The sequence below is a fragment of the Anas platyrhynchos genome, chromosome 2 (genome assembly GCF_047663525.1).
Source record: "Anas platyrhynchos isolate ZD024472 breed Pekin duck chromosome 2, IASCAAS_PekinDuck_T2T, whole genome shotgun sequence".
In the NCBI taxonomy this organism is placed as follows: Eukaryota; Metazoa; Chordata; class Aves; order Anseriformes; family Anatidae; genus Anas; species Anas platyrhynchos.
In genome coordinates this window covers 8,284,063-8,299,652 of record NC_092588.1, presented here as the reverse complement: position 1 = coordinate 8,299,652, position 15,590 = coordinate 8,284,063, and the positions used below count along the sequence as shown (strand labels likewise).

Sequence of the window (15,590 nt, the reverse complement as noted above, 5' to 3'; positions counted from 1 at the left end):
CTAGAACTGGTCTCTACTATCTTCTTATGTTATCAATAAATGTTGAGCACTGGATGGGTGTGTGTCTTCCTGTAAATGAGAGTAATAACCAGAGATGACCATGCTCTGAAATGCTACCTATGGATGTTTTTTGTCATTGTTTCTTATACGTGAATGAATTTCAATTGTCAATAAATTCATTTTTGCCCAGTTTGAATCTGTTTTGCCTCTGACAATAATTAGTAAGTGATCTTTATCACTTAGTAAGTGTTTGTAAGACACTACTTAGTAAGTGTCTTTATCTTACATAGGCTTTCTCATGCTATTTTATCCTCCTGTCCTGCTGGGGAGGAGGCGTGAGAGATTGGCTGGGTGGGAGTCCAGCTGCTAGCCAGGGCACAGCAGCAAATAGAAATGGGGGATTGCAAAGAGGTGGTCTAGCAAGATCTTTGTGGAAGTAGAAGTGCTGAAGTGGATTTCTTGAGAGTATTTCAAATCCTGAAGTAACTCACCAGTAAATAAGGCAGAAATGGATCCAAAGAGGTGACTTTGTGAGTTAGGGTAAAATTACAGAAGATGCTTTCCTCTGTCTATACCACGTTGTTTTTCATTTTGATTTTCTGTTACTTTTCCATTAATGCAGTTATCTTGTAATTTTTTGGGGGGTTGCCAACTTTGTCAGTTTTACAGAGGGGACATTGCAAGGCTGCTACAGCCCCCCTGTCCAAACAATAGTGAGGCTGAGCATATATTTCCAGCAGGCACAGAGGACCAAGCAGGTCCCTCCGGGAGCCAACTCCTCCATGCACAAGTGAAGCTCTCAGAGAATCTCGCTCTCAGAGAGAATCACACATGCACGCCCAGCTCCTGGGAGACATTTCAATTTCTTGCTGGCTGGTCTGCCTTGAGACTCCTGCTGATGCTGGAGCACCCTCATTCTCTCCAGTTGTCGTGTGACCCCTGGTCTCACTCCAGTTGCTGCACTCGGACTCCCCATACACATATATGCTTACCAATAGAGAGGCCTTCAACCAGAAGGAGTTAGAAATGGGATTTAATGAGAAGATTGCTCTGATGATGCACAGTCCCCAGGACCAAAGCTCTTCTGGGACAGCCCTGGCAGGGGTTGGGGCAAGGACTCGTGTCTCTGTTAATGGGGCTCTGGCACTGTTCTTGTGCCTCCTGCCTCCAAGCTTCTTTGTTGTGGAGGTCAGCTTTGTATCCCATAACCTGAAAGGATTGCTTAACTGCACAGAACATTGGCTTTTTTGACTACTATGTTACTTAGCACACATAGGTTAATTCTAGATGCTGAACTAGGATAATCACACTGGGGACTTTCTTGTCTTCATTAAAACTGCAGGCTCTTCAGAACATGGATTACTTCTTACTATATGCTTCATGCAACAAAATATTTGCCATCTGTAGGACATTAACACAATGTACATATTTTTAAAAATGTAATTTGGAGGTTACAGCACTTATTGTGTTCATTATTTTATGAGTTATTTTTTACTCTAATTATGTACTAAGAGCTTCAAGTAATGCAAATCTGCATTCTTAGCGTGAGACAATGTCCATGGCACAAATAATGTAATAAACCACATTACAAACAGGAGAATGGTCTTGACTAAGAACAAGAGTCCCATCTGGAATTAATTCCCTGGATAAACTCACTTTACTGCTTTAATACATTACATGTTTATTTCTAAATGCATAAAACAGTACAATATAAAATACCATTCTGTGTCATAACAAAATAAGTTTTACAGCATTATCATCACAGTGCATAAGAAATATCTTGAATATGTGCTCACTCCATGAGAATATACTCATGTAAGGTGCTATAGCCCTAGAGAATTGAAGTCCATGGATAAATTTTAGCTGCTAAAATTCTGCAAATCAGAAGTTTAGATGGAAATCAACTGACTGATACGCACTCAGAATCTGGAACTATGTCTTTCTATTTATTTCTTATTTAATTGAGGCCCTGGGCAACCTGCTCTAGTGGGTGGCACCCCTGCCCATGGTAGAGGGTTGGAATTAGATGATCTTTAAGGTCCCTTCTAACCCAAAACATTCTGTGATTCTATGATTCTTTGATTCTACGGTTGTTAGTTTTGTTGTTACTATTATCATTATCATTATATTCTATGGTGTTAACAGTTACTTAGTAACTAACTGTAATGAAATTAGGCTTTCATTTTCATACCAAAGTACCAATAAATCCTGTCCAAAGAGCACATAACCTACAGGGCAAGACAGAAAAAGGCAAATAACAAATTAATCATAATATATGCAATTCCTAATAAACAATTTCAGTACTGATGACACTCATAAATATAGGAAAAATGTAAACAAGAACAACTTAACTATAAAAGTAAATGATAAAGAGGACAAGCAAAAGGCAGCATAAGAAATTGTACAAAAAGAATAATATGAAATGAACTAGCAGTTTTGCTCAGAATATATTAAAATATACAAAGATGTTTACAAAACTCTGCAGCTAATTCACAAAAAAATACACAAAGGAACAACTAGGCTGAATGGCGATACCTATTTCCTGTATCACCATGGTTTATTCAATACCATTTAAGTCAAAATGTTAATCTTAGTCCATATGGTTTGAGTTCTATTTGTAATACTTCCAGGAGAAATACAAAACAGACTTGATCACACATTAGGAACATTATAAGCTAAGGGACTCCATAACTATTATAATTCTGCTTGCTGCTGTTCACTTCAACATGAACATCCACACTATTAAGCACTATGTGATATATAATCAAGAATGACCTTGAAATTCTGCTGAACACACCAAGAAATATAAGACAAGTCATAATGATAAAAAATAATTGTAAGGAAAGGTATCAGATAATGTACAGGGATTTATAAATCTCTATCTTGAATTTCTTCTTTGATTTCCTTTTTTTTGATATATATATATAATGTGCTATATTAGAACTGAGTTTAATCACTTTAATCGCTGAGGACAGAAAGAAAATTCTAGGAATCCTCACTCTTTGTAGATGCGTTGGTTAATCACTGCCCAACAAATGATTTTACTTGATGAGAATTACTGTTCAAAATTATTCTAGGCTTTATTCCCTAGTTAACAGAAATTGCAAATACTAATTACATCTGACAGTCCAGATTTAATCATTTAGATTAGAAAATGTTGTCTTCAGTTTTTCATCAGATAGATTTTGACTTCAATTTTTCTTCTGATGGGATTGAACTTAGCACAGTATTGTGCCTCTTTTCAGGGAAACAATATAAGGTTTGCTTTCCTGTCCATTGGAATATACTGCAGGGAACTGTCAAAGGCAATCAGTCTGGTAACTGAAGAGAACTTAGTTAATTCAACGTTAATGAATATCACAGAGGGCATCTCTTAGCAGATCCCACGCATCTTATTTTTAGCCTTGAACTCCAATTACAAAATTGTTCCAGAGCTTCGCCCTCTCCTGATAAGAACACTCATAATTTACAGCTTTTATTTTTTCATAGACAGATTAAAGCAATTCATATTACACTAAACTTTTAGCAAGCTAAATCAGCTTCTTCTTAACTTGCTGTTGTATGTTGACCAACTAGCTTACAGTGAATTTAAGCTTTCTTGCTTTTCAGTGTATCACTTCTGTAACTGCAGAGTAATTGCAGTCTTAGACTTTTGTCTCAGTACAGGATATTATTCTTCCAGATTATTCTTCCAGGAAATTATTTAAATACTAAAGATCTTTTAATCCTCTTAAAAAAATAAAAAATAAAAAAATTGTTTAGTAAAGGATCTGGTATAACTACCAATAAAATAGATAACACAGCATATTTATAAATATTACACTATGAGACTCTCAGTGCTCTTTATAGTTTAACAAAATAAAGCAGAATAATACTGACAAAAATACTCAAGTGCATTAACTACAACTAAACAAGTTTTATGAAAAAGAACATTCCCTTGTCACCTTTTACTGAAACTGCAAACCCAAGTTTTTTTACATCGGATAGTCTGCCTTCATGTAAGACCAATGTAATGATCTGAGCAAATGTAAATTACTATCATAAATTGCTAATTTGGGTGAAATTTCCCTGTTTGAGCTCTTAATGTTGAGCTATTGATGCTTCGCTTCAAAATATTACTAGCATATATTTATTTACCCTTTTTAAGAGAAACATACATATTAAATTGCTGTAAGTACACTTTACTTCATTGCCTCATTTCTTTGGATTTTTGATGCTAGAAATATGGCTACAATGTGCTTGATCTTGGCTTGGACATAGAATTGGACAGACAGTGGTGTTTCAGTTTTGTAGATTCTTTTTTCCACCAGAACCTTTAATGTATGTGCTTTCATTGCAGTTTTGAAATCCCAGTCATTATGCCTGCCAGCCTGTTTGTATCCCGTCAGCAGACCTAGCTCTCCCACAGCCAGTATTTCACATCTGATTTACCAGCTGGGGCTGTGCTAACATCACTTTTAGCACAACAGGGGACAAGTAGACTAGAAGTAGCACTAGTTATAGAATGATTTGGTGGTCAAGAGTGTGCTTGCTTGCACATTATCATCATTTTGTTGCACAGGAAGATGAAATGCATTCTGTCCTAGCTAAACTGGCATATAGGGAGATATTTAAAGTAGCAGATTATTAAAAGCTTGGAGTCACAAGACAGCAGTTTTTGGTTACCCACAGGATCCATGTGTAATATAGTCTCTGTGGTAGCAAAGATACAAGTTGAAAAATAAGGCTCAATGTTTCCAAATTACAGTTACTAGCTGCAGGGTGTTTTTTGTTTGTTTGTTTCTGTTTCTTTGTTTTGTTTTGTATCATAACCCAGGTAATTCAGAGTAATTATTGCTTTTCCACATACTGACTGCTGGTTTTCTGAAGAATCCCTTCCTTCTAATAACTTGGCACTGATTTGTCATCATTTATTTATATTTTTTGTGATGTTTCTTTCTTCCTTTTTTCTCTTTTTACAGTGCTAGGTATAACTGCCAAAAAACAATGTGCACACATGATACAATAATGCTTCTGAAATATTACCACATGTACTCATTATCCAAACCAATTATTGTTGACAGCATATCATTACAAGAAATTAATACATATAAAGTATTTGAAGACATCAGCTATTTACCAAAAGCAAAATTAATGGGGATTGCTAAACACTTTCACCATTGGTTTACTATCAAAGTGCTTGTAAGATTCATGCTTACGCAGGACTTCCTTGACATGAGACTAGAGGTACCACAATCTTTTTGCATTACTGCTTGCAGAAGTTCACCAAGAAGTATGGCATCACCTGTAGTTTGACCAGAACAAAAATAAAGCTAAAATGAATCGTATTCTAAAGGAAGAACACCAATAATTCTGATCGTCTTGATTTTGTTGTTGTTGTTGTTTGTTTGTTTTTGTTTGTTTGTTCCTTGGGAAAATGTGTAACAGTGCCACAAGGAAGTATCTAGTAGTTTGATGCTGAGGAAAACAAATTTGAGGAGGAAGAAAAATGAAAACTGCTGGTGAACTGATAGTGAAATATATAGAAGTAAACACCCTGACTTTAAGTTCCTGTGGAAGGCAGGAGAAGAGCTTGTTTTGAAATGCTGTCATGCTATCTCCAGTGTCCTGGACCAACCTGTATTTCACTTCTGCTAGGCAACAAGTCCCAAGTTCTCCCTTCCATCCTGTAGTACCTGCTTTGGTTAATATTGATGCTGTCTTTCAAAATCAGTAAGCTTTAAACCTCTGGAGTTGTAGCCATGGATAAATAGTCCCACTGACTGTAGGAAGTGCCATATCTAGTGTCCACTGCGTGGCTGTGGATGAGCAGTATGCATTTTTCATCATAGACTTTCACACTCTGCAAAGTGATCAAGTGCCTACACGCAGTTCTAAAATGCTTTGTTCTCAGGATGAACAACCTCTTTCTGAGGAATGACTCCAAGGTTGCACCTGCAGCTGTGCAGCTGCCCTTAGATCTCAGAAGCTGAGCTGCACTCATCCAAGAACTGATGAACAAGGCTGTTTTATCCACTCTACAAGGAACACAGCTCCTGGGCACAGCTCCACTTAGGTTCTTCTTTTCATTTTTTGCTTTTCAACTTAGAGAAATGAAAGAAACAATGAACCAGGACTGGGATGGCCAACTTACAGTAGAAGGAAGTGAGTGCTCCTGTTTTAAGGGCTCAGAGCTATACCAAGACTTTGAAATGCTTGATAAACAAAAACTGGGGACTGAGAATAAAACTTGACTGAAAAATATTAAGGAAGAGAAGAAACTATACGGGTTTTTCAAATGTTTTGGACAGATACAGGTTGATGCTGCTTCACTCGTTGAGTGGTATCAGACTAGAGCAGTACAGCACCTGGCCCTACTGTTCAGTTTAAACTGAAGAGGACTTACTTTGCCCACTATTGAAAATATATATATATATATATATATATATATATATATATATTTTTTTTTTTTTTCCCTGGGATAAAGCAAAGTGGCTGTTTAACAGCTTAACACCTATTGTCAAACAATAACAAATATTTCATCCACATAAAATCAAAGAGGAGTTTTAGACAGCAAAGTGGAATAATTCACTGTGGAAACTGGCAAAAGTCCTACAGCTAAACCTGCTTTTAATGAAAAGCTCAGGGAACTCTTCTGTTGTGCTTGAACCCTATTTCATAACGGTGCTCTCCCAGAAATGTGTGGAATTCTTTCAATCTTAAACATATACTCACCAATATTCCTGCTTTTCAGTTGTTCCTGTGGGGGGGAAATAAAAATAAAATGTGTATGTTTTTGTATGTCCTGATTCAAACAGTTCATTATGTTCAATATATTGTGTAGGTTCTGCTTTGCCACATTTCCTTATGCTGTTGGATTACTTGTTTGAACAGGTATATTTTCTTTTGTGTTGAGGGTAAAAGAGGTATTCTTTGTACCCCAGTAAATGGAAAGCTCTCAGAGTGTGTTTGTTTGCCTCTTGTGAGGAACAGCTTTGTTTATGACTCAGGACTAAACTATTCAGGAAGTCTGAAAACTGTACTTTGCAACATGCTAGTCCTAACTTGGTGGCCTTGATTTTATTTGGAATAAGGACATAGTGACAAAGTGTAATATACTATCCTTGGATACTTGAGGTGTTGTGCTAAGACCCTTGGTTGATCAAAATCTGAGGCTATCACTGCAATATCGCTCTCCAGGCTTTGCCTACTTCCTAGCTTCCCATTTACTCAATTCAAATGCTGCAAATCTGCCAGATTTGTCCTGTTGCCCTTGGGATACATTAAAATCTTGAACTCTGACACAGTATCAGAAACAAACAGTGTCCTTTTGAGCTTCACTTTCACCACGTATTCAGATAAGCCCAAATATTTTTAGTATTAGCAGCATTTTAGACACATTCAGAAGAATTTTCTGCTGCATAGAAGGTGAAAGAATAATAATTCATCAATCAAGCACATGCTTGCAGTACAGAGGCCTATGCATGAGCTGTTCTGAAGTAGTAATTCAGATCTATGATGCTGCAAGTATTTTTCTCCAGAAGGATTTAGAAGCTACAACTCTGTGCAAAACTTTTAAATAAAGCAGTCTGAAACAGAGCCACATTAGCACCATTCTTCAACTCATCAGATTTAATATTTCTAAAACATTTATCAGACTAAAGTATGAGCCAAAGGCAAAGCTCTGTGCTGAACCTAATGGTGCATTGGGTTAGTGGGGCATGTCTTATGTTCATGTCTCTGCGTGTTCATATTATAGCGTATTAGGTTCATCTTCCTTTTCTGTGAACAGTTAACTGTTACAAAATTTATTGCACATTATTAAAAGTCAGTTTTTCAAAATAAATGGAAATTTTCTGTGAATACAAATCAGTAACAGGAGAAGCCAAATCCCTATCAAAAAATTCATATCATGCCTTCTATATTTTGACATGAAAACAACAGAAGGAATCTCTCCTTCCTCTCAATATAAAATTCCTAAATTTTTCTATTTATCACATGACGTTATTGCTACTTACCAAAACTTAGCTGTTTTGAAAGATGTGACAAGACCGAAAAAAGATGACAGAGCAGCATCTTGGGACAAAAGAACTGTGAAGTTTAAATGCAAAATCCTGTAATTGATTGAAGGCTACATTCTGTCCCCATATGCCCACATATTGCTCTTATCAGCATCAATAAGAGCCGCAGATTTACATCTAAGGACACTTTTTTGTCCTCATATGTGACTTAGTAAAAGATTATGTGTTAAGTAGAAAGAAAGTTTGTACTTACAAACTAAAATTATCAGCAACAAAATGGCAGACAATCCTCCCAGAAAATACCTGAGAATATAATACCCATAAAGTTTAGAAAGAGGCAAGGAACGCATATTGGGGTAACAGAGGTGAAGACTGGGTGCGAGGAGAACAGAAGGTTCTTGCAGATGAACCAACAAAACTATCCTAGGTGAACTGCAATTTGAAACTTTAAGTTCCTTAAGCTATTGTGGATAATGTCCTAGAAATAAAGATCTCAACATTTCCTGACTGAGAGAAACACCCATATTGGTCATTTGGAAGGACATGGATCCATTCTGGTTCTTCTCAGGCTTCCATGACCCTTGTCCAAACACACTTGACCAAGTAGGTGCCTCATCTGCATACAGATTTCTTATTTTGTTGCATACCTACAAAGCTGAGATGCTTGTCTGCATCAGCTATCAATGTGAAAATACATTTTCACAGTAAGATACATTTAGCTTTGAAAACTAGACCCTTATTTTATCTTTTATTAACCAGGTAAAATGGAGTAAGTATTAACATAAACAACACATAATAATAACAAAAAAAGAATTACCTTGTACATATTGAAATGATTAAACACAAGATCAGTGCAGCCATCTGAGCAAGAACATTTCGCACTGTGCTGGATTCTAAAACAAAAGTATGGAAAATAATTCTCATGAGTTTTAAGGAAAATAAATACATGGTAGGAGGTGTTTGCAAAGACTGTCTTCAGCCCATAAGGGCAGTCTCTTCAGTTTCTCTCTGTTTTTAAGAGTTCACTTAGAGTGATTCAAAGCAGAAACCTAATTTTCATGCTCTGGGTGTCTCTCAGGAGTCTTTCTCCCCCACGACCATAGAGACACTGTGCCCTTCAATGCTTGCAGGAAACAAACGTTTCGGAATAATTGCCCTTTTCAGTTTTTATTCCCATGCCCTTTCCTCTATTTTCCTCTTCACTTTTTTTTTCTTTTTACATTTGTCACTGAAAATAGGAGGGGAAAAGATGTGAGCAGGGAGAAGTGAACAATGCTGATTTCAAGATTTTATTAAGGAGTCATTTAAAATGCATGTTTTTGGAATAAATTTTGTTCTTCAAGGATCTATATCAACATTTTTAATGTGTGTATTTTTGGTTTACTCTAAAAATGCAGTATCTTAGGATAAGAGTGTAACATACCTGCCTTGATCAATGTCTCTTCATTTGCATTTATCATGAACTGAGAGTAGGACGCTGAAGCACAAAATGGTTTCCCAGGCTGGATAAACTCCTCATCTTTGGTGAGAGAAGCTCCAAGCGATGCTGGAGTTTGCCCTTGTGGAACATGGCTATCATATTCAGAGGAAAAGTCTGAATCGCCTGCCAACAGTGCATATGTAAATGAGACCACACAAAAGATGAGCTTTGAGAATTTGTGGTAATAGATTTTATACACACACACACACACAATACTTAATCATAGGGAGGTTTTCAGATTCTTAGGAGTAGGCAATTGACAGGTTCAATGTATGCAAAAGAAAATATTCAGAGCAAAGACAAGGCTGCATAGAGCATAACACAATGATGTTATTAAAAGAGCCAGGTGAAAGCAGCCAGCTCCAGATATTAATTGCACCGGGATAAATGTCACTGGTGATGTCTTTGTATTCAAGCTCAGTCTAAAAATGTCCTTTTGACACAAAGGTCTTTGTGGACTCACATTCCATGAACTTTAATGCCAAGAGCTCAACTCACCACTTATAATTCCATTGTTCATCTAACCTTTACCTGCACATTTTGGGAGACAACCCAAACAAAACCTATAGAAGGAGCTAAGAAATTCCCAGAAAATATAGGCTATAATATTGTAGCTGGTCAGAGCTTACCAATATCAGCCTGACTGGCCTCTAGTTTACTGCATCCATCAGACCAGGGATCATCCCCATGGGAGGACTCTGTATTGCTGAGGACAGTGCTGCTGAGCCATGAGCTGGAGGCACTGAGACTGAACAAGCTGGCAAGAGAGCGGCGGATTTTCTTCCTCCGCCTGAATATGCTAGAAAGAAAAGACACATTGTCGAGGGATAGAATTAATTAGTCTTAATGAACAGGGACAGAGCTCTGAAGCTTGCAGAACTGAGATGCAAGAACCAGGTTTGGAAATGGTTCCCAGCTCCATTGTTGACCCTGGGCATGTCACCAAGGATGTATCAGCAGCATGGTAATGTATTGGGCTACTGTGATGTTGGGTATTGTGGTGCCAAATGATACTACTGTTGACAGACTTTGACAGTACTCCCAGTGTTCTCATGCTCCCCATAAGTTTCATGTGATATAGCCTGGATCCCCAGATCCACTGTACTTTGTACTTTTTTGGACTGCATTTTATATCCCATCCTAGATCAATGTTTTTTCTGAAATTGAGAGGGAGTTTTCCCAATGAGGAATGCTAGGACCAGACGTTTTTATTATTATTATTATTTTTTTTTTAATTATTTTATTCCTTATCATGATAACACCCCACTGGCAAAATCAGTTGTAACCCTTATTTTTCTTTATTTCACACAACTCCAATTATAGCAACTGTACACTGAACGGTTTTGGGGTAGTAAAATTAGTTATGACTGAAAATTAAATGATTTTAATCACTGCACTCTGCAAACTAGATCAATTTAGATACTCCCATTAAGAAACAACACTAATATATATATAAATAAAGGAAAAAAATAAGAAATCTTAAGCCAACCAAAACGTAGGCAGCCATGCAGGTATCTCCAGATAAGCGCAGAGATGTTGAGCCAACTGCCAGCCTGGAGTAAAACCTGCCTGTAGTTCACTTACCGAACTAAGTTCTCTTTGTATGTAACACTTGTCTGGGATGGTGTCAGTGTTATGTTGCCCTCTTCATCAGACAGAAAACTGTCTTCTGTCAAAATGTAATAACCGTTAGAAAGCAGTCGGGGGCTGCGGCGACATGTGAAAAGGGAGCCTCTGAGAGGGTCGGTGGAACAATACCCGCAGGCAGTGTCATCAGCCAGAAAGGCACAAGCATAACTGAAAAGGAGAGAAACCCAAACCTCCAATTAAGTGAATGTCTAGACAGTGCAAAAGCATGATTTAATAATAGCAAATTTACATATGCCATCAACTCTCAGTTAATGGGAGCTGGCAATGAGAGATGGATTTAAAATATGCAGATAATGCTTTTACTTCTGGACCTAGGAGGCTTCAGCCAACTACGGTGTGACTGCCTCACGCTTTCCAGAGCTTCAGATTACAGGAAATAAAATCTTTTAAGTATGGAGTGAGTAGTGACATGGGTAGAAGAATCAAAATGTTGTAGAGGTTTTTCTGTGGTAGGAATTTTACTCTTTTTTTTTTTATTTTTACTTATGGTGAGCCCTTTCTCCTCAACAACTTGACTTTCCAAGTGGCCATGCAGTGACATCCATGAAAGAAAAGAAAGACATTGTATTGACTGAGTGGTTGAAATAGGCTTCAGCAGCAGGTTTCAGTATCCCATACACAATGTGACAGAGGGGGAGAATGATTTCATTAGGGGGGGGAAGAAAGTGGACTGGAGGTGTTCTAAAACCTCATAATTGCAAAGCTATTGCTTCTAATGCTCCAGTGCAGTACTTCTAATTTCTCTTTAAATTAGTAATTAAATTAGTATCAGCACTTGAATTCTGTCTGGCCAAGGGGGATTTTACAAAATCTCCAACAAAATAAAAACAAAATTAAACAAGTATAATTTTCCTCAATACCTCCGCAAAATATGTTCTGAGAGGCTGCGTCTGTGTTCTCCATCAAACGCTGTTGAACCTGCAGAGGCAAAGGCCAAGTAAGAAGGAGTTGTTATCGTATCCACTGACAGCTTAAACAGCTGACAGGTCGTCACTGACAGGTACTTTGTGTAAATCAGAAAAGAAGTTAAACAAAATGAAAAATTAATTAAGAGAGAGGTTGAAAGAGGTTAAAAAAAAATAAAATAAAAGAGCATAGGAAAGATGAGGTGACTACAGGAATACTGTTTAATATCACGTCAACCAGGACAACATAGAATCAGAGACAACCATAATCAAACACTTGCACAGGTTATTAGTAATTTTAATGGTATTTTTCCATAAATCTGGTTCATGCTGAAAATAGTACGCATTACAGAGTAGAAAGGAAGGGCCACCATTATCATTGCAACACATTTTTTGGATAAAATTTGCAGACATGGCACAGCAGGCATGGGGAAAGAGACCATGGCCAAAAAAAATGACAATAATACTGTGGCAGAAAATTAAGGAAATAAATAGGATTTGTCTGGATTATTACGGCTGAAGTTTGCAAAGTACTGCCAGATGTTCAGCAGCTGCCAGAATCAATCTTATGAAATGCAAGCAATGGTTATCCATAGGGAGAATTTATATCCGTTGTTACATAGAATCATAAAAGATATGACCTTTCCCTATAGAACCTTACCTAAAAGTGTCTTTAGAGCATCATTCTTACAACACTGTTATTAAATGCCTGTCACTCACCTATGAGAGAAGATAGGCCTAAGAGGATTTTTTTTTCTTTTTTTTTAATGTTCAATTTTGAGCTGAAGCAAGGGAAAGACATTAAGGTCAGTGTTCCTACTTTGGTAATGTTGTTTACCCTCATTTGGAGCTGGGTTGTCAGTCACAGCCTGGATACTGAGCCTTGGGAGCCAGCAGAGTTGCCAAAGAGGGAAGTAAAACTTTCTGGGGTATTTTTTGCAAATTAGTCCTATTATCCTACTCCCATAGATACTGTTTCTCTGACATAAAAAAAAAAAAAAAAAAAAAAACACCAACAAACACATTTCACTTTACTGTGGGGAAAATTATGCTCTAACCCTGGCAAAAACAACTTACAGAGAGACAACTGGTAGAAACTTGGTGGAGGTACAAGATGTCAAGCAACATCAGTCAGATTGTCACACAGCAAAATGTCCCAAAATGAATGTTATGTGTGTTTTACTGACTTACATGTTGTAGACCTACTTTTTCACACACAACCAGCGTCTGAAAGAACTTCTCTTACTTTAGGCAAAATCATGCTTACAATCATGATACTCAATTATGCAAAAATATTGTACTAAAAAAAAAAAGAAATCTGTCTGAACACTAAAAGAAAAAAAATAAAAAATCAACACGTGGTTAGTAGACCTGGATGTAAACTAAAAAAGGCTAAATCCCAAATTTTGTCACTCTCCCAGGATTGCCTCCAGACCAGGTTGTTTTTGCACAGGCAAAAATGCACAAACTTACTTGCTCTTGGTGTTGATGCAACATGTGATATTCCATACATCTTGGAAAAGTTCATACACCTTGGGATAACAGGTAATATAGATTATCTGTTAAAGAGTTTAAAAAGAAAGAGAGGAATGTTTTGTTTTACTTTGTTTTAAAATCAGGAAGGATACCATCGTGAACATATATCACAGTATTAGTTATAATACAGTCCACTGAATATTCTCACTAAGACAAAACTGATTGGTTGTAGTGCAAATGTGTTTGAAAAGGGATAGAAAGGAATAACTGCATCAACTAAATCTATTACAATTCTCTAATAATCTGACAGCAAAACTTCTTTCCAGCAACTGACAGCCATATCACGGTTGTATTGCACTTGATTTTCTCACTTATGCTAACACAGAGTAGCAGCCACTAACAAAGAACAACTGTAAGGATAGTGGCTTACATACGGATAGTGCTGTCATTAGAAAGCTTTGACACAAACTGAAGAAAGCAGCAGAGCAAACCACAATTCTGCTGCTGCTAATTTGGATTACTTCATAAATTTGTGAGGTGTGTGAGGTATGGCTCTGCAGGACTGCAAGCTTCCACTGAAGGCAATCTTCAGGTAAAATATAGTGTATAAATATATGCTTATAACACAGTGTGAGAGCTATACACATGTAAATACATTACTGGGGAAGCGATGACTTTCTCTCTTTTAAAGAACAGTTTCTGAGCAATTGTAATTTGCTTTTAACCCATTTTAAGTTATGATAATGTCAAGCTTCTATAAACAGTCATGTAAAAGGGAGTCCAACAAATTTTTTCTCCACTCACTATCATGAAAATCTGTGGCTTATGCATTAGTGAAGAGGGCTCTTGAATGTCATAATTAGCTCAATGCTGGAGAAAGCACGTAAACATCATGTTGTAGGCAATGCTGCACAGAGTCCTAGCTGTATTTAATATTCAGTTCCATTTGTGGGCTATTAACAGTGTGAGCAGCTAGAGTAACAACACAAGCAAGCCAAAACAAAGCATTTGAACCACCACTGTACAATGAAGCAGCAGTACATGTAAATCACAAAATGATCATCCATATAGAACCTTTAGCAGCATGAGAAAAGGCCAACAGCTTTAAGAAAATTCACTGAAAGTGAATCTAAGATGAACATAGCAATAAACAATGGCAAGAATCCAAATTGAAGTTTAAGGCAACACCCTCTTGAATTTCAAAACACCTGCAAGCGCGTGTCATAATATAAAGAAAAAGTCACTGTGCAAACCAAACCTTTCCCTCCCCAAATTAAATTAATCTTTAAACCAACTATGTCCTGAACTGATAGCCAGCAAGCCCTTGTGCATGTTTACACTGTAAATATTTACATTAGGATGTACCAAAATACAGAGCTAACTAGTAGAATAGTTGAAGTCCAGGCAACCAGTTTTATTCTGTATTACCTACCAAAGATAAGTGTCTACAAAAATATTTTTATTTGTTCACACAAATCAGTCATTACTGAAGAGCATTTTAGTCTTCTCTCCCTGCAAGTAATGATAAAAACATTCAGAAAAATACAAAACTTCCCGAAGAGCAGCATATAAATGATTCTGAAGCTTAATTATTTCTCAGCTGACAAAAGTATTAAGAGATAAATACTTGTAAAATCTTCCAAACCTGGAAAATCCATTTCACTATTAACAAATGCATGCAAAAAAGTTTCTCATCAACACCAGAGCCTCTGAGACGTAAGTGTAGGGTGCTCTTTCTGCAGCTTCCTGGCGCAGAATGGCACTGGGTCTTCGGAAAGGCAGGTCTATGAAGTCCCTTGTTTCCTTTTGAAAACAGCCCGTGCAATCAGCAGCACAGAGGCAGAATGAGGTCATGCTTCCTGTAAAGTAGCCTCACACCAGAAGCATTCATTTTGAAGAGCAAACTGAAGATTAAGATTAGCTGGGGGAACACACTTGCAGACCGTTGTGAAACACAGGCAGACGGATGATAAATAACATTTCTTTCCAGTTATGACATGGAGAAGAAAGACAAAACCTTTTCTCATACAGCAAAGTGGCACAGATTTTAATTTCAGCTTTACTTTTCTATCGTACTCA

The 15,590-nt window shown here is 37.1% G+C and overlaps 1 protein-coding gene across 1 annotated transcript; it reads right to left on the bottom strand.

Moving 5' to 3' along the window:
- Nucleotides 1-1,664: 1,664 nt before the first annotated feature.
- TMEM71 (transmembrane protein 71) lies at nucleotides 1,665-15,296 on the bottom strand. The gene is made up of 11 exons (XM_005010567.6): nucleotides 15,157-15,296; nucleotides 13,509-13,594; nucleotides 11,991-12,048; nucleotides 11,065-11,277; nucleotides 10,110-10,279; nucleotides 9,424-9,603; nucleotides 8,818-8,893; nucleotides 8,254-8,303; nucleotides 7,998-8,070; nucleotides 6,715-6,739; nucleotides 1,665-5,284 (listed from the first exon to the last, which is right to left on the bottom strand). Exons 2-10 carry the CDS (start codon nucleotides 13,561-13,563, stop codon nucleotides 6,730-6,732), a joined length of 885 nt encoding a protein of 294 aa, XP_005010624.2. The 5' UTR covers nucleotides 13,564-13,594; nucleotides 15,157-15,296; the 3' UTR covers nucleotides 1,665-5,284; nucleotides 6,715-6,729.
- Between the last annotated feature and the right edge of the window lie 294 nt (nucleotides 15,297-15,590).

Bases quoted from the DNA above. Each gene is read 5' to 3' on its own strand.
- TMEM71 (XM_005010567.6), bottom strand. From the start codon at position 13,563: ATGAACTTTTCCAAGATGTATGGAATATCACATGTTGCATCAACACCA. The intron at 8,894-9,423 runs GTATGTTACACT...CTTTTGTTTTAG, and splicing joins AGAGACATTGATCAAGGCAG to AATCCAGCACAGTGCGAAAT. The intron at 8,071-8,253 runs GTAAGTACAAAC...TAAACTTCACAG, and splicing joins GTTGCTGATAATTTTAGTTT to TTCTTTTGTCCCAAGATGCT.